We start from the raw sequence: 20,056 nt of genomic DNA, 5'->3' as shown, positions 1-20,056 counted from the left end.
CTTTCCACACTCTTATGGTTCACATACAACGTTCATTTTAAATCCCGTATATCCCCTTAGTTTTCTTTAAATTATCCTAGTGGCCCTCCACTCCATGTATTTAAGAAGTTGGTTGTAAAATGAATAACATGTAAAAATTTAATATATATACTGAGGCTTTTTCCCCCATGCCATCCAATCATCAAATTGTTTGATTTTATTTGTTTTAATTTAAACTAAATTTTATAACTGCAACCTAACATTATTAATCATTATAAAGTGTTGTTAAGTTTTTTTAATTTATTTGTACCCTCCCATGTTTCATAAATGTCCACACCGCGTATAATCTCTCCTTTCAAAACCAAAACACCATATCTTTATACAAACATTTTTTAAGTAAAATATTATTAAATTATTATTTCTTTTCTTTAACCCTTACAACAAAAATGCACTAACAAATCAAAGATTTTGTTTCCAATATTTCACTAAGAATCCATAGTTTATATCAATAAATAACACATTTTACGTAAAGGAAAACTATGCTTTTTCCCTAAATATAACTCTTTTCTAATTTTTAAATATAACAAAACATCTTTAAAAATCTTGATAGAAATTCAGTAAATTCCTTGACTCATAAGCTTTATAGGAAAAATATCAAAACTTATAAATTTTCAGTCAGTAATTTTATAAAATTTTATTTATGATAATTTTGAGTCATTTTTTAGTGTTTTCGACTGTTTTTGATTTTTAATAAATAAAAACCAGTTCAGATAAATGCAAACAACCATGTAGCATGAGAAAAAAGATTTAAAGACATATTTTTAAAAATATTAAACTAAAGAAATTATCATGCCATATCATTTATTTTAGATAAACGAATTAAGACACTTACGTGTAAAACCGCGGGTCGTCGTCACGTCCTTGGAGACCGTGTCCCCCTACAGTCCAGCCAATGTCTGTCTTCTATCCAGTCGATTCAAATGGGAACTCATCATTTTGTTTTGCTTCCCCACAATTACCCCAGATGCTATTCCTGCCTATAACTTCAGATTATACCAGTGTATTGAAGCTCTAAATTGGCTATTATAGGGAAGGCATGGTGAAGTAGAAGAGACATGGGGATTCCATTGATGTCTGCAACGATCTTCCAATCTTGTTTAGGCTTCCATGGAGATGGTTCTTCATTCTTTACAACAAATCATTAAGTGCAATGAGGCGCCCTCTCTTCTTTCTTCCTTGATAGCGCCCCCCCCCTTCATAATTATCTCTCCCTTCTTGCCAAATGACCAAGTTTTTATTCTCTCTCTCTCTGTCAATGTCTTCAACTCGACCTGACATGCCCTTTCGAGTGAGCTTGAGATTTCTTTTGGGTCTCTAAGGCACTCGATTCAACTGATATAACTTATGATCTACAGGACTGAAGGATATCTGAAGATCGGAACAATAATATTCCGAGTTTTCGAAATCAAAGCATGCGTTGGCCCGACAGCACAACAGGCTCTGTCTTTTCAATTCGTAGGCATAGAAGTGAAATGCGCAGAGGTGCGAATGGATTCTCTTGATGGGCTGGAAGTCTCGAAGGAATCCTGCAGCTTTCTCAATGATGGAGGAGGTGGTCTTGGTGGGCTCTTCGGGGATGTCACGGAGGGAACGAGACGGGCCCAGCAAGTCCAACGACAGCCATTAAGGCAGGGGGGAAGTGTTGATCTCTCTCCCTCTCTCACACTCTCTCCCCTAGCGTCAATGTCTGCCGATCCGTAGCCCGGTGCAGAATTGGAAGACGTTCCAGGCCATCTCTCTCTCTCTCTCTCTCAATCTCTCTCTCTCTCTCTGTGTGTCGTGGCGCGGTCTCCTTAGTAAGCATTGTGACTGCTGCATCCTTCTCCATGGTAGTACCTCTCTCTCACCCTTCTTCCGATTCTTAACCGTTTTCCCCTCCTCCTTCTGTTTTTCCAATAACTTTCGCCACATCCTTAATGAAAATGGATGCAGAGACTAATCCGCACGCGCATACCAATTAAACAGAGAAACACGTCATGGAATAATGGGCGGACGGCGGACCTAGAGTGGGAGATGAAAACCCATTGCAGAAAAAGGGGCGGAGGCCAAGCCCACCATGGAAGGAGGCCCCAATTTGCAAAACGCCAGAGAGACAGAGGGTCTGGGGCGAACAGAGAGAAGGGCTTGTAGGAATCGGGAGATACGTAGAGCAGGGAATTCGGCGACCAATCGAAGGATACGAGAGAGAGAGACCCCCCAAAATGTAACTGCCCCCCCCTTACTATTATGAGTGACAATGTCCCATGAAAATGGCATGCCTAGCTTGGGCATCTCCTCTAGCCCACAAGAAGCGATTGAGTACCTCTCCAAGTTCATTCCATGCCTATTTGCTGAAGGTAAAGATGCTAGCTACAAAGATAACTATAACCATTAGTATAGAACTTAAGATGAGGAACCTTACCCCTAAAGCAATAGCTTCTACATTCCAATTTTGTAATTTTGAAGCCATTTTAGTCTTTAGCCAATTGAAGCACTAGGTAATAGTGATCCCCATGCCTAACAAGGGGCAATCCAAGGTATCTAAAAACCTCCCATTTCTTAATTATCTTCTAGCCTAATAGTGGAAGCCATTCAAGGGTGTCATTAGATACAACACTTCAAATTTGGTCTTGCTTATTATTGAGCCTGATAGGCCAGAGAAGTCTTGAAAAGATTCAAACAATGTGTTGAGTTGACTTCATTGGGCCGTGATGATGTTGGAGTTATCCTCCACGAAGAATTGACTTACTACTTGCCCTAACATCGTGCATGTTTAGGCTTTGCAAGGTCCCTCTTGGTACTAATACCTGGTCTAATCTTCTTAGCAATGGCTAATTTCTATGGCATAGAGAAGTAGGGCTACGTGACAACCTTGTCTCATAGACCTTTTGAGCTCAAAGGATTTGGAGATCGCCCCATTAATGGATACTCTTAACTTCTACACTTGAAAGGAGTGTCATAATCATTCTAGAAAACTTCCTTCCAAAGACCATTGCTTCGAGGTAAATGCAGATGAAATCCTAAGGAATGTGATTACATGCCTTTTCAAAATCCATTCACTAAGAGGTAGTCCTGTCCACCAATCATTGCTTAGTCAATAGCTGTTGCAAGGCTAGGGATGGCATTTTCTATATTCTGATAAAAAAAATGAAGCCATAATGCTCGGGGTGGATGAGTTAAGCTAGTAATCACTTAATTTTGAGTGCCAAAGCCTTGACAAAAAGCTTATAATACATATTCAACATGGTCAAAGGCTGCTAATGGTTACCTTGATGCACATGGGTGATTTACAAATTACCTTGATAACACCCATGTTGGCCTCCATAGGGAATTGCCTAGTAGCAAAGCAGTCCCCTTTGGATTACTTCGTCCTTGCCAAGAGTCTATTCTCTTGAATCTGATATTCAACACCTCCCCAAAGAAATCTCCATAATAGTCATCAATGATCTAATGATCACCCCTTGATCATCACTACAGTATTACTGTAGACAATAATCACAATCATAATGCTATGTATTTTTCATAAAGAATTTCATCATTAGGAGGTAGGAGGTAGCATAACTAATGAAATCCTCCGTCCCTGAGATTAATACTAAGATATCCTATCAACTTTTCAAGACCTTGTGGTTTGTTTAAAATTCCCCCGAAAACTCCTAATTTATAACAAGGTCTTATCTCCTCTAAGTAGTAATAATCCCTACGGGAAAATTTTAAACAGTCATAGCTGAGATTCACTAAGTAGACCTATCAAATTTTTATCTAAAACTCCACCTTCCTCTCATACAAGAACTTTCCCATAGATTCATCTCCTAGCTAGACTGCAAGGACACGGCCTCCAAAGACAGCAACAACGAACACCGCATCTGCATTGAATTCATGTAAAAATTTAGTAATAAGGTGTCAATTGTATACAGTTTTGCCAAAAAATTGTTGCAATAAATGGCATGTTTTTAGGTGTTGTCATAGTTGTTGTGGAAACAGATTGTTTGCCTTTGCTTGGCATGATTACTAGCTGTTCGACTCCAGATATAGCGATGCTTCGGTGGATTGCCTATATCAAATCATTGAATCCAGAATTTCGACACATAGCAGGGAAAGATAATCCAGTTGCTGACATGTTATCTAGAGCGAGATATGAGGATGAGGAGTCAATGCTTGCAGAAGATGATGAGACAGAGTTTGCAGCTTCTGTCCTTGTTCATGATTGTCATGTATCTACTGTTGAAGCTTTTATTGAAGAACTTTATGTTGACGAGTGGCTGCAAATTGGATAGTATCTAAGTTCAAGTTCATTGACTCGAAGAGCTGATTGGACAGATGATGAATTCAAGAAAATCAGAAGGAAGGCTTATGGGTATTTCTTGAAAGATGGTTTACTTTGGAAGCATCCAAAGAAGAGATGCGGCTTACCCTTGAGAGTAGTTTGTGAGGTAGCGATGCAGATACAGATTATGCGAGAGTTTCATGAGAGTTCATGGGCTGGTCATAGAGGTGTGTGGGCTACCTATGAGAAAATCAAAGAAAGATACCGGTGGAAAGGCAAATCATTGAATCCAGAATTTCGACACATAGCAGGGAAAGATAATCCAGTTGCTGACATGTTATCTAGAGCGAGATATGAGGATGAGGAGTCAATGCTTGCAGAAGATGATGAGACAGAGTTTGCAGCTTCTGTCCTTGTTCATGATTGTCATGTATCTACTGTTGAAGCTTTTATTGAAGAACTTTATGTTGACGAGTGGCTGCAAATTGGACAGTATCTAAGTTCATTGACACGAAGAGCTGATTGGACAGATGATGAATTCAAGAAAATCAGAAGGAAGGCTTATGGGTATTTCTTGAAAGATGGTTTTCTTTGGAAGCATCCAAAGAAGAGATGCGGCTTACCCTTGAGAGTAGTTTGTGAGGTAGCGATGCAAATACAGATTATGCGAGAGTTTCATGAGAGTTCATGGGCTGGTCATAGAGGTGTGTGGGCTACCTATGAGAAAATCAAAGAAAGATACTGGTGGAAAGGGATGTATAAAGATGCTTCTCACTTTGTGGAGACTTGTAGGGACTGTCAGCTTTACTCTTTAGTGCGGCATGGTGATGAGTTGCATCTGACCTATCCACTATGTATGCATTATAAGTGGGTGGTAGACTTGGTTACTTTGCTAGTGGGACTTTGGAAGATGAGATATCTTGTCTTGGCTAGGGAGGATCTTACAAACTATGTTGAAGGCAGATCTTTGCGAACGAAAACCACCACTACAGTATGTAAATTCTTGTTGGAAGAAATATTTTGCAGGTATGGATGTATAGGCAAGATTACAGCTGATCGTGGAGAGCTAGATGCAGATGAAGCTAGAGAATTTTTCTCACGGCTTGGGATTAAGTTGGCTCTTACTACTGCGTATAATCCAGCTTGTGTATTTTACATGATTTGGATTCCTCATTTTGCTCACATAGCAGATGTTCTCTATCAGCTGCTTCAAAAGGGGCAGAAATTTCATTGGGATGAGAAGCATTCGAAAGCCATGCATAAACTCAAGAAGCTGTTGCAGTGAGCTCCTACTCTTCGCAAGGCGGATTATCAGTGTGGACGGCCGATCATGTTGACCGTTGATGCTAGCCCTATTGGCATAGGTTGGGCACTGGGACAGGATGATGCTGATGGAAATAGATATGCAATCCGCTTTGGAGCTAAAGTTCTTAATGAGCGACAGAGGAGATACCCGCAGATTAAAAGAGAGTTGTGGGGAGTAGTCACTGCACTGAAGTGTGATAAAGGGTATTTTATTGGAGCTTCAGTTGTTGTGGAAACAGATTGTTTGCCTTTGCTTGGCATGATTACTAGCTGTTCGACTCCAGATATAGCGATGCTTCGGTGGATTGCCTATATCAAATCATTGAATCCAGAATTTCGACACATAGCAGGGAAAGATAATCCAGTTGCTGACATGTTATCTAGAGCGAGATATGAGGATGAGGAGTCAATGCTTGCAGAAGATGATGAGACAGAGTTTGCAGCTTTTGTCCTTGTTCATGATTGTCATGTATATACTGTTGAAGCTTTTATTGAAGAACTTTATGTTGACGAGTGGCTGCAAATTGGACAGTATCTAAGTTCATTGACTCAAAGAGCTGATTGGACAGATGATGAATTCAAGAAAATCAAAAGGAAGGCTTATGGGTATTTCTTGAAAGACGGTTTTCTTTGGAAGCATCCAAAGAAGAGATGCGGCTTACCCTTGAGAGTAGTTTGTGAGGTAGCGATGCAGATACAAATTATGCGAGAGTTTCATGAGAGTTCATGGGCTGGTCATAGAGGTGTGTGGGCTACCTATGAGAAAATCAAAGAAAGATACTGGTGGAAAGGGATGTATAAAGATGTTTCTCACTTTGTGGAGACTTGCAGGGACTGTCAGCTTTACTCTTTAGTGCGGCATCGTGATGAGTTGCATCCGACCTATCCACTATGTATGCACTATAAGTGGGTGGTAGACTTGGTTACTTTGCTAGTGGGACTTTGGCAGATGAGATATCTTGTCTTAGCTAGGGAGGATCTTACAAACTATGTTGAAGGCAGATCCTTGCGGACGAAGACCACCACTACAGTATGTAAATTCTTGTTGGAAGAAATATTTTGCAGGTATGGATGTATAGGCAAGATTACAGCTGATCGTGAAGAGCTAGATGTAGATGAAGCTAGAGAATTTTTCTCACGGCTTGGGATTAAGTTGGCTCTTACTATTGCCTATAATCCAGCTTGTGTATTTTACATGATTTGGATTCCTCATTTTGCTCACATAGCAGATGTTCTCTATCAGCTGCTTCGAAAGGGGCAGAAATTTCATTGGGATGAGAAGCATTCGAAAGCCATGCATAAACTCAAGAAGCTGTTGCAGTGAGCTCCTACTCTTCGCAAGGCGGATTATCAGTGTGGACGGCCGATCATGTTGACCGTTGATGCTAGCCCTATTGGCATAGGTTGGGCACTGGGACAGGATGATGCTGATGGAAATAGATATGCAATCCGCTTTGGAGCTAAAGTTCTTAATGAGCGACAGAGGAGATACCCGCAGATTAAAAGAGAGTTGTGGGGAGTAGTCACTGCACTGAAGTGTGATAAAGGGTATTTTATTGGAGCTTCAGTTGTTGTGGAAACAGATTGTTTGCCTTTGCTTGGCATGATTACTAGCTGTTCGACTCCAGATATAGCGATGCTTCGGTGGATTGCCTATATCAAATCATTGAATCCAGAATTTCGACACATAGCAGGGAAAGATAATCCAGTTGCTGACATGTTATCTAGAGCGAGATACGAGGATGAGGAGTCAATGCTTGCAGAAGATGATGAGACAGAGTTTGCAGCTTCTGTCCTTGTTCATGATTGTCATGTATCTACTGTTGAAGCTTTTATTGAAGAACTTTATGTTGACGAGTGGCTGCAAATTGGACAGTATCTAAGTTCATTGACTCGAAGAGCTGATTGGACAGATGATGAATTCAAGAAAATCAGAAGGAAAGCTTATGGGTATTTCTTGAAAGATGGTTTTCTTTGGAAGTATCCGAAGAAGAGATGCGGCTTACCCTTGAGAGTAGTTTGTGAGGTAGCGATGCAGATACAGATTATGTGAGAGTTTCATGAGAGTTCATGGGCTGGTCATAGAGGTGTGTGGGCTACCTATGAGAAAATCAAAGAAAGATACTGGTGGAAAGGGATGTATAAAGATGTTTCTCACTTTGTGGAGACTTGCAGGGACTGTCAGCTTTACTCTTTAGTGGGGCACCATGATGAGTTGCATCCGACCTATCCACTATGTATGCATTATAAGTGGGTGGTAGACTTGGTTACTTTGCCAGTGGGACTTTGGAAGATGAGATATCTTGTCTTGGCTAGGGAGGATCTTACAAACAATATTGAAGGTAGATCTTTGCGGACGAAGACCACCACTACAGTATGTAAATTCTTGTTGGAAGAAATATTTTGCAGGTATGGATGTATAGGCAAGATTACAGCTGATCGTGGAGAGCTAGATGCAAATGAAGCTGGAGATTTTTTCTCACGGCTTGGGATTAAGTTGGCTCTTACTACTACCTATAATGTAGAGGGAAATGGAAAGAGCGAAAGAGGACATCCGCCGATAGTTAAAGAATTGGCAAAAGCTTGTAGAGGTCGGATTGGAGATTGGCCGAGATTACTACCTTTTGCATTGTGGGCAGACCGCTCTACACATAGTGTGACTACTGGATATATGCCTGCAGAGTTGATGTATGGGCAAAAGCCTGTCATGCCTACAGAATTCTGTGCTCTCACGTGGAGTGTTCTTCCATGGCAAGAGAATTTATCAAGGGAGGAGCTTCTAGCTCTTCGGATTCGTCAACCAGAGAGAAGGACAGAAGATGTGCAGCTAGCAGTTGATCGTTTGAGGGCAGCCTGACTCAGAAACAAGGACAGGTTTGATTTGAGGCATCGCTTGAGGCCTAGAGCCATAAAAGAAGGAGAGTGGGTTCTAGTCTACGACAGTAGTCTAGAGAATCAGCATAGTAGCATGAGAAAAATGGTTCAAAGATGGTTTGGACCGTATGAGGTGAAACAGGTTTTTGACAATGGTACCTATGAGTTGGCTGAATTAGATGGAACAGTATTGATGGTGCCCATTGCTGGAAAATGGGTCAAGATTTTCAAGAGAAGAGAAGATGAAGAATATTCACTTGAAGCATTGGCAGAAGAAGAGCAGGTAGAAGAAAGTCAAGTAGAAGAAGCAGAGAATATGGATGATGAAGCTGATGGAGAAACAGGTCTACTAGAAACTGATGAAGGACTCAACCTGTTTGTGGACTTGAATGATCTTGGATAGTTGGCTCATCCGAAGGATGCACAGGTTTAGAGGGGGTGGATGTCGTGTTGCTACGCATCCGAGCCGTATACACCTCCATTTCTTTTGTTGTGCATTTGTGTTATTTTTTCGCGTGTGATTCATTGTGTGTGATTGATGCATTACGATAATCCATCCTTTCAGTACCCGCATTCAATGTATATATTTCGCTAGTGTGTGTGTGTGTTTCTGTTTGGATGCATGATATGTGTGTGTTAGAAAAATATGAAAAACTGATGCCAAAGGACATTATCAAGCTGATAATTTCAATGATGATCTCTAATAAAAGTGCAGGGAATTGTGGAATCAAAGGAAGCTTTGTTGAAGCCGACATTTAAGCTATGAAGATAGAGGTTACACGAGAACAAGCTATCTCAAAGACTGCATCCCCATAGAACGTGTCAATCTAGCAAATTCCAGAATTTACCAATTAAAAAGAAGGTTCACGAGGATAATATCCACATGTCTTGTCAACAGAGAGTGAGCTCAAGGATCTGTGTTACAAGCAATCCAATCAAATATTGGTTTGGATGTTAAGCAAAAAGGAGATAGCAGATATCATGCTAAAAGAGGTGTTTGAACGTCTAAAAAAGAAGAAAGAGATTGATGTTTAGGTCATAGAAAGATTTAGGGATAGAGTTGTAGATGAGGGCTATAGTCCGAGTTATGGTGCAAGACCACTAAGAAGAGGTACTTGGAATCTAATATGGGAGTTGGTTGCTAAATTTTGCTGGAGGGAAAAAGCAAGAAGAAAGCAATTTGTTTTGGGACGGATGGGGCAGTTTTATCCAATAGAAAACGAAAAGGAGAAGATAGACAATATGGTCATGGAGGCAGAGGAAGCGAGACAATAACACTCAGAGCGACAGGAGAAAGAGTTTTTTACTGATTTTTCAAGTTGATATTGGCAGAAGACATTATGTACTCAGACTCACAGAGAAGAGGAAAAAAGCTTATGGAGAAGAAGACAGGGTCCGGCAGTTAAGGCAGTTGTAGAAGCTATCCAACAATCACGTGTCTCAACTTATTGAAGCACCTCCATGATATGTTGGTTATGAGGAAGGGATAGAGCCTGAAAAACAACAGAAGCAGCTTTATGATCCACAAAAGCAGAGCCATCTCCAGCAACCAGAGAAGGTGCCGTGGCTCCTTAACCTGTCTGTAACAGCTCACGCTGTCGCAGGCCTCGTCCTCTTTAGGCACTAGTTCAGCTCCAAACTAGATTGACAAACTAGAGGAGGAGCTTGAGGTTGCTGCTGTAAAGAAAAACTCGAAGGCTCAGTCACTGCTACGACTGAGAAGAGCAAGAATAGAGGATGTAGAAGCCAGGTGTTCTTGACACTGCTTTCAGGCTTATCACCAAAAGAAACTCTGTCTACGTCTCGTTTATCCTCATCGGCGCTCTTGTCAGCGAACAGATTGTAGATGCTGGCACCAACCAGTTATGGGAGTACATGAACTGTGGGAAATTGTATGAGGATATTCCTGTGTTGGGCCAGAGAGTGGAAACAGCAGGTGTGCTTGCCATCATCAGGCAGTGCAAATTCTGTGTCTTCCTCGCAAGGGGAAGTGGATTCAAGGGATCCCAAATTGTTGTGGCATCTACAGCTTCCTGGGCACCTAGTTTCATCATGAGGGCCACAGTTACAAAGTCAAGCTTGGCAATATGTGGGTCCTCCCACGATTGCTCTGCAAAGCTCTAATGTATCCCTTTCAGTTGTACCAGATCTAAATATCAGTATGGCCTCTGCCAGAACTCATCTCTTCCCCTCAGAAGCGAGGAGTGAACAGTCCTGTTACTATCTATAAAGAGCAGAAAGTTTTTGGTACCAAGAAATTCTGAGATGCTGAAGTCTTCTTGAGGTACTACTGAAAAGATCTAATCATTTTTGAGATGATACTGATCAACTGACAGCCCTTGATTGGTTCTTCCAACCTCCTGGTACCTGTTTAAGAACGGGGCTGCACTGCTTTGAGATCCCATATATTACTGGTTTTTCGTATATGATAGAAAACTCTGAGAGCATCAGAAATCAAATGTGTTGTACAACAGCTGGTTCTCTCATTGTCACTGCACTAAGGGATATGCTTGACTGGATTATTAGATAATGTCCATTATTCTGTTCAATGTAACTGTCATCATACACCTGAATGCAAAACAGTTTATGAGATACTTCAGATTTTTCTAAACATGAACCTCATGTAACTCACTTAACAAGGAATATAGTGAACTTTGGCATCAAAAATTCGATTTCTTCTTGTTAGTATCTTCCCTTGTTGCAACTTGAACTCCGTGTTCAGCAACCCTTACACGAAATCTACGACACCATGCAGCCATTTGATAGGTGAAGGCAGGCGATAGGAAGCGTGGAAAGTCTTCAGTTTGCTGTTGTCTTCAGATGGTATGGGTATATGGAGGCTCTCCTATATGGCTATGGAGCCCCCCCCCCCCCCCCCCCCCCCCCCATTTCGTTGTTCTGCGCCTTCATCTCCTCCATTTTTGCACCACGTGAAAAAAACAGCCCCTCCCCCCTTCATTGTGAAAATTTTTTGGGGGCCAAAGGGGCCCCCTAAGGGTCACAGCCTTTGGCTTCTCACGCTTTGGCCCTTTTCTGGCCTATCTCCCGCGTCTGGGGTCCAAACTACGAGTCGAAATTTCCTGCACGTCCATCTTGAGGTCTTGCACTATTGGGCAGCTGCTTTGACTTGCCCAGGCACTCGAAAAATATTACTAAAATCCGCAACTGATTATCGGGTGACCTTCAAGGTGCTTTTGGAAATCGTCTTTTGCTTGCTACTTAAAATCGACCCAGCTACGTTCGCCGCCTTTGACGAAGTCATTTTTTCCCTTGAAATTTGGATTTTTTGGCAAATTTTAGGCACATCCCGAGCTCAAAATCCAGCTCTCATTGATACACGTCTATTAGCATCAAATGGTCTTATAACTTACAAGATGAATAAGAAACACAAACCTTCATCCGTAGAAGAAAGTAAATGCAACCAGATTGAACTAACAGTTAGGTCTATGGAGAGGGAGATTGGAGAATTTGGGCTCAACGTGAAGCTCCTTATGTATGAAAACATGTTGCACATGCACTTCTTTGGTTGTCCTCATGGAGCCACCAAGCCTAAAATCTATTACCTTGCCCTTTTAGCATGTTGAGAAAGGGTTAGCTATTGATGACCTCTTCTATTTTTTTAATTGCATGATTATCTAACTTCCCTTTCTTACAATCAAGGGGATCCATGAGTTTTGCTCATTAAGCATATTATAAGTAACTATGGACTCAATGGAAGCACTAGGTTTTCTACATCAAGAAGATGTTGTTGTGGCACTACATGTCCATCCACAAAAAATCAAAGATAATTCTATTTTCATGAGATTTTATGCTTTTTAGTTGTGTGTGTGATATTGTTGTTCTTTGTGGTTTGTTTGGTTTGATTTCATAGTTTAGGTGCAGTTTTTCATGGTTACACATGGGCAAAAATAAATCTAAGTTGCTAATGTGGCACTTTTGGAAGAGTGGTGGTCCTAACTTCGAGGATGAAAAGGGCTAGTTATCGGGGTGAAAAGAAAGGGATACCTCCCTCCTTTCTAGATAGGGTGGTCCACCACAAAAAGTGGGTGGAGCCCATGAATGTAGGGGGGCCAAGGCATAAAGGGCATGCAATGATGACCATTGAAGAGGGACGAATCAAAGATTAAGGATTTTGAATCAATTTCTAACGAGGCCCTTTTCAAGTCCATATTTTCCCTAATGAACGTCTAGCTTCAGCACAATCACCACCTCCACTATTCCATGCTCCTGCCCTTATCTACAACACGTCTCGGCCCACACTTCACCCAAAATTGGCCTCCTTCCCATCTGATTTTACCCATCCTGCTTGATCTGCCACTATTGGATTCATTGAATCCTGGTCCACCCCAATGCATGTATCACCAAAAGTTGCATAAGGTACACTTGGTCCAAAAGACGAAGGTGCCATTAAAGAGTGGGTGATGTGGGTTTGAGCCCTTCATGCATACCATGTATCTGGTGTAGGATAGCCTAATTGCTAACTCACAATAGAATTCATAGAATGGTAGCTAAAAGGATCCATTGACAATGACGGTAGCAATACAGTAATAGAAGGTGACAGATCAACCATGGATTATGACAAAGGGCCTTTATGACACTATGGGTACCAAAAGCTATAAAAGAATCAAATAAGAAGTGTTGTATTCCTCTTGTCTTCCTCTCCTCTCTTCATTGCCCTTTGATCGGGACCTCATTCTTCCTTCTTCCTCTTTACTTCCTCCTTCGATCCTCTATTGGGACTTCATAGTGTAACACTACGATGGTAGCCAAGATGTTTTAGTGAATTGTCATGTATTCCTTTTAAGTAATTACCCCTTTGGGATGTAATCTGTATTCCAATGTTTGTTGTTGGATCCTATAAACTCTTGAAGGAATATATGAGCATTTCTTTTCTTGATTAAGTACTTGTCTCAATAATGCAAATGGTAGTTATCTCCTTTGGTATGCTATGTTGTTGAGTCTGCTATGCCAGCATACCCTTGTGTTAGGTCCAAATATGATAAGGCTCTACTATTTTGCAGAGTTGGTGGACCCATTTTACACCTCACAACCACAACTGAAAAAGGCAGACAAGCATGGCTATGGTTATGGGTAACTTTGTAGCATGTTTCTATGCCATTTTATGCTTCTCCATGTTAATTTTTGTTAAAGTTCTCCCTAATTTGGTCATATTTCACTATGACCAAATCAAGTCTTTCTCTCTATCTTTCACCTTCATTAGTTTAGGAAACTTTGTAAAAAAGCAAGCATAGTGCAACATGAATAGTAGAACCATTTGAACCACAATACAACTATAAGCTAGGAATCACTATGGAGAAAATACCAATACTAGCCATGAAGTTCATAAAACCTAAGAAACTAATACTAGAAATGCCTTGAATTTTGATGGGAATGAAGATTACTTGTAAAAAGTAGAATTAACTTTACGTAGTACCAATGACAATGCATCCCAAGCATCTAATCTCTCATTTATATCAATCTTTCTCTCATTTCCCACCCATCGAAGATAGTTCCATTTTGTAAGCACGGGAGTATCAAAGACATTTCTACAAGGTGCAATGCTCAGAAGGTATTGACTTGTCCTAATCTAACATTATGGATTTAATATAGTACACTTGTTTCTCCTAAGTTTGTACCAAATATGATTACCAAGTTTTGCTTCAACCTTGGAGTTTGTTATCAAGCTTGACAAATGCCAAATAGTAAAGGCACACAAGTTGGAGAGGGTGGGCCTTACATTGATGAATTACACCATGCCCTACGCAAAAGATAGCATAATGGAGAGGGTGGCTAGTGATAACTGAAGTACCCCAGGAGACCCATAATGGTCTCTCTTGGATCTTCCAATGTACTCCATATCTAGATATAATTTCCAAGCAAACAAGTGGCGAGAAGCTCTATGTGGAAGGAGTCAAAGAATTTCTATAGAGACATCTCGCAACGAACAACCTGTGCCATGCATAAGGCCCAACACTTCTTCCTTGACTCCATCTGTCGATGTCCATCCTCCATAACCTGCTCGAAAAGCTCTACCATGGAGTGTGTTGTGGCAAGGAAAAGTAATATCCCTACGTCCTTGAGAACACGATCAGCCAGATACATGGCATCGACTAACTCTGCCTCAGTATGGGAGTTCCATGATGGAATTCCATCCCCCAATCCATGCACAACACTATCCTCAGGGAGATGAACCACCATGATATTGCATGCTGTGTTTGTGGTTTCTTCGTCAACCTCGACCATCTTGTTTTGGTTGAACTTCTCCAATGCCTCTACCAATCGAGAGAATGCCTCACTTTGTTGATCACTTCACAATGCATGTTTGATCTCAAATGGATTGCAGAGAACAGTACCCCACTCCACCTTCGCCATCATAATGGCATGGGAGACAACAACTCGCAAGGGGTCTTCCATGGGGCTTTCAATGTTGTGGACCTCTGCACATTGACTCCTCGACTAGTAACATATTCTTCTTACTAAATGTTAATGATAGATAATATTTTTCTTACATGTTTGTTTACCTGCATGTGTGGTTGGAACATCTTGCACCATTGTAGCTTCGTGGGAGATGATGTCTTGCAAGTGAAATTCCATGTGACTTTCGGTATGGCCCTCTGCATGATAAATTCATAATTAGCAACATATTTTTCATTCAAAATGTTATTGTAGATAGTATTATTGAGACACGTTAGTTCACCAATGTATGTGGATGGCACATCCTCTAGCATTATAGGTTGAAAATCAAAAATTGTATCCCCCTCTGCAAAAATACAAACCATTCTTATTGGCATTATATTGTGGGAAAAAAAAAACCACGAGTCACACTTATTTACCGGTAGCTACCATGTCCCCTAGCATGGCTAGTCTGTGTTCTTGCATTACTTCCTTCCCTACACAAGGACACACATCACTATTAACATCATATAATGATAGAGTAGCTATGATTTTCTTCATGCTTGTTCCATCTAATTTAGCCAATGAATATGTGCCATTGTCATGAACGACCTTTACCATATATGGGCCAAACCAACGCTTTACCATCTTCCTAGAAGCAGTGTATTGATTGTCTAGGCTGTTGTCACAGACAAGCACCGAGTCATTTTCTTGAATTGCTCTTGGTTGAAGTCAATGTCGCTTATCAAATCTTTTTTTATTATTTAGTCTTGCTGTCTTTAGTTTCTCAATAGTTGCTTGAACATCTTCAAGCCTTCTTTCTAGATTGGCATAATTGGTTGTTGTCCATGCATAAGTTCAGCTTGCATATAGCTAGTCACTGTACTGTGAGTAGTCCGGTCAGCCCATAATGCAAAAGGTAGCATTTTAGGCCATTCTTTGATATTTTCTCTACAAGACTTTGCTAGAGCTTTGAGAATAGGCTAGTGCACTCTCTCACTTTTCCCATTGCCTTCCAGGTTGTAGGTTGATGTTAAAGCCAACTTAATATCCAATTGAGCAAAGAAGTTGTGTGCCTCATCAGCATCCAACCCTCCTCTATCAGCAGTTACTTAACCCACACAACCATATCCACAAAACACTTCTTCAAGCAAAAAATGATAAACAACTTGAGTGGATTTGGTTGTTAAGGCTTTGCCCTCAACTTGATTGGTTAGATCCTCTCTTGCATGCACTAAATATCGCATATTCCATATTCCTGTAGGCATGGTTACAAGATCAATAACCCATCTATACTGTATAGACAAGGGATAAGTCAATTGCAACCCATCTCGATACTTGACCATAGAATATATCTGACACACATAACATGTTTCAACAAAATGTGCTATGTCCCGATAGGCAGTATGCGCATTAATTGTTGTAGAGTATCTCTTGAAGAATCCTCCATCCTGGAGTTTTCTTATACCGACCTTCACGTCGAGTTCACCAATGTTGTAGTGCGTAGGGTTGAAGGTTACCACAGGGGTTTGGCAAAAGAAGAATGTATGGGGATTCAAGAGCTTAGACTCCGAAGATGGTAGAGATAAGAGAAGGGTTGAAGGTTTCAAGCCAAGTTCTTAAAGATAAGAGACAGCATGGTGAATGTAGATTTAGGGAGAAGAGTAGACGGATAGAAGGGATTCGAAGAAATTGAAGACGTAGAAGAATACTCAAAAAAAGAATTAGAAAATGTAGAAGAATACTAACAGAGATGAAACATGTCAATTTCTTTCAACATTATGAGAAAATATAACTCTAATAGACAAAAACGTGTACAAAATAATACATTCCTCTATGCCGCTCAGATCGCCAATTTGATGCCTCCATTAGCTCCGAAAGGGGGATTAAATACTAGGACACATGGCCAAAATTCAACCAGATCACTCTTTCATCTCCCACTTCGGAGTATTGTTCACTGCCTGAAAACAGCGATCGCGCGTCGCGCGATTTCTTCAATCTCCCTTTTTACATAAAATCCACTCAAGTTGGCTGAAAGCTACATGTTTTCTTTTACATGTCATCCTAATCTAGAAGTTGTCTATAGTTTTATGGATTTTTATAAGATATAATATCTAGAATATAAAAAATTAATTAAAAACTTGTTTTAAAAAAATCTAATATTTTGAACCATGGACACTAACACCAATGCCTAAAGTGACATTGGCTCTCTAAATCTAAAAGGAAACCACACTCTAAATTTTTTTACACAGTGTACGTGTAGTGACACGACAGCATGGTATGGGCATGATATATATTACCGGCAAGAGTAAAAGTGATGAGGATAATCAAATATATTTAGGTATTGATAATTATAATATGTATATTAAAAATATCATTAATATAAATAATACATAAAAAATATTAAGATATGTTTGTATAACACAATACATATATACATCAACCTATTTATTCATTATTATATACATGTAACATATATATTATACATCTTTTATTAACGATTGAATGGGCGTGGGATCTACGCCGGTAGCAACTTGAATGATGGGCGTGGGATCTACGCTCGTAGCAACTTGAATGATGGGCGTGGTATCTACGATTGAATGGGCGTGGGATCTACGCCAGTAGCGCCTTTATCTTCATCAGCCGAAACAACTTCAGGAGACACAGTCAGAAGAACGGCATCAGGAGGACGCCAAGACGCTTATGGCTGAATCAGAGGGAAAGACGCAGGAACAGCAAGTAGAGGATCACCAGGATCACGAAGAGGAGGAGGATGAGCTAGTGGTGAAGGAAGGCGAGATTATCCTCCGCCTCTTCGATCATCATCCGCCAGATGGAACTGACAGGCCATTCGTGGAGATAGCCGTGCCTCGCCAGGGCCTGGTGTCTCGCATCCCTTACTTTGCCACTCTCTTCAGCGAGCCATGGAATGCCAGCAGCAGCACATCGAACAAGAACATCGCCCCTGCCAACCTCGTCGAACGCCCTAACCGACCTCCTGTGGTGGAGCTTGAATGTTGCCCCCTCAGCTCATGCAAGGCCTACTATAGGTTCTTTGAGCTGCTGAAATCAGCCATGGTGGATGGCCACATTCAGCAGTTCCCTCGCGGCATGCTTGGTAGCGTCAGCGAGGCCGTGGAGTTTCTCCCTGTTGCAGACCATCTCCTCTTCCAGGAGTGCATAGACGTATGCTTGCAATATCTGACCCGAAGGCCATGGTCTGTCGAGGATGAAGCTCTCATTCGCAGCACCCTGTTACCCTGCTTCTCGAGCAATATTGCTGCTGCTATCAAATCTGACTTGCAGGCACGCCTTGACTCTGGTTCTAATATGGACATGGTCTTTGAGTGGACATGCATATTTCTTCTGTCACCTAGGAATGCCTGTTTGTATCCACCAGAGTTCTTTCGGATTTGCTTGACGTCAGGGCGCTCCAAGCCAGAGATCCAGAGCCTTCTCATGAGAATATGGGTGGGTGAGACACCAAAGCTATGCAAGGAGATCCTTGCGCGTGGCCTGTATGCTTCTATTCCTCAAGCATGGACGGATCTTACACTTTCGCTTCTTGAGTATCATCCGAATGTTCTTACACTGGTTAAAGAATTTGCCGAGAAACCTGATATTTTGCATATGTACTCGAACTTTTCCAATCCCGGGTCGATTTTGGAGGGCTTGCTGATACAGGTATTCAAACATGCGAGCTCAGGGAATATTTCTCTTAGCAACTCAGAATGTCTTGCCCTCCTTAAGATGTGGGATGGACAAGTGCAACGATATAAAACTGATCATGCTCTGTGTGAAGCATTTATGGACGTATTCAAAACATTGCCGTTGAATGACAAAGCTGTATTTGATTTTGCCTGTATGGACACCCGGAGATTTGATTACTTATCCTCTCAACTGTTCTCTTATATCAAAAGGCCTGACACATTCGTGATTGATACAACCAACGCTCGTGAGGGAAAATGCGATGTGTAGATGCTTCATACATCTGCACATGCACAGGAAAAGTGGATGACTAGACGTCTTGAGCTGGCTTGTGTACATGTATAGAAGGCCCAATGGAAATGTAAACATGTGGAGACATGGCTCGTGTGTATAGAAGGTGTAACGTAGACATGTCTATTCTGTATGGAAAGCCCCACATTGCTCATAAACAGAAGGACCAGCCTAGCCTAGACCTGTACATGGATATGCGTTAAAAATACGCATGTTAGGAGTAGCATAGCTTGTATGCTTAAGTGATGTGCTCTAAGCCACTTCTTATATTTGTGGCTACATATATATGTTGGTTTAAAGTTTTGCTTACTTCGTTGACAGTTTAGTGTAATTTGTGATTTACGAAAGTTTGGTCTGCCCCTTTCGAGTGTTCTCATTGAGATATTCTTTGCGCTGCCTTTTTGTGGATTAGATGAGCCAACTTCAATACCTTTCCTCCATAGTAGTTCATGGTGTGAATGTATGGGAAGCTTTTATCTGCAATCTACAAAGAATGGCCCATAAAAGTTGGCTCTAGTTCATGTTTTCTTGGCAAGATGCTACTCACATTACCGCGCACATCCAAAGATGATAGTATTTTTAATATTAAAGTGTTCTTTACACAAAAGATTCATACTATCGTGTTCTTCACACAGAAGGTTGAGGAACAGCCCTCAAATTTGAAGGTTGCAAAACCCTTCTCTAGAAGGCTAATGACTTGTGTAGCATTCAAAAGAAATGTTTTTCATAGAAATAGCCTTCTACAATAGAAGTGTTGAAGTTTTATCAACTTTCAAAAGAAAATTAAAAGCAAAAATCAACGTTCACCATAGAAATGCTTAAAAATTTGCACATTTCAAAAGAAACTCTTGTGACCTGCCTATGACTTGCAAATTTTGAGTGCTATCTACCATGATTCAGGAAGGTTTTAACATGCACACCGTATAGCACTTATTAAAAGGGATTGTTTGGCATATTCAGATTCCAATAGACATAACTCATAAGGATATTATACCTTTTGCTATGCCATCATTAAAGTTATTGTTGTAATGCATTATGAGGTGTTAACTGCTAGATATCTAGTCGTATGCAAATGAAAAAAAAACTATTTTGCCTTTGCATGTCCTGCATGTATCAGATGTCGAGATGAAGGAAACCATGTTCCACATCTAACATCACCCCCTATCCTTTTATCATCTGGATTCTGGGACTTAGTTCATGTAT

General features: G+C 40.8%; 1 protein-coding gene across 1 annotated transcript; it reads left to right on the top strand.

The window, feature by feature from the left end:
* The first annotated feature begins 17,532 nt into the window (after positions 1 to 17,532).
* On the top strand, positions 17,533 to 19,281 carry LOC148025677 (uncharacterized). Its single transcript, XM_087692129.1, has one exon. The coding sequence runs from the start codon at positions 17,558 to 17,560 to the stop codon at positions 18,830 to 18,832; it is 1,275 nt and encodes a 424-aa protein (XP_087548255.1). The 5' UTR covers positions 17,533 to 17,557; the 3' UTR covers positions 18,833 to 19,281.
* Positions 19,282 to 20,056: the final 775 nt, after the last annotated feature.

The sequence above is a fragment of the Lygodium microphyllum genome, chromosome 14, assembly GCF_053477565.2.
Source record: "Lygodium microphyllum isolate KBCC chromosome 14, Lygodium_microphyllum_v1.1.10, whole genome shotgun sequence".
NCBI lineage: Eukaryota > Viridiplantae > Streptophyta > Polypodiopsida > Schizaeales > Lygodiaceae > Lygodium > Lygodium microphyllum.
This window is presented reverse-complemented; position numbering and strand designations above follow the sequence as displayed.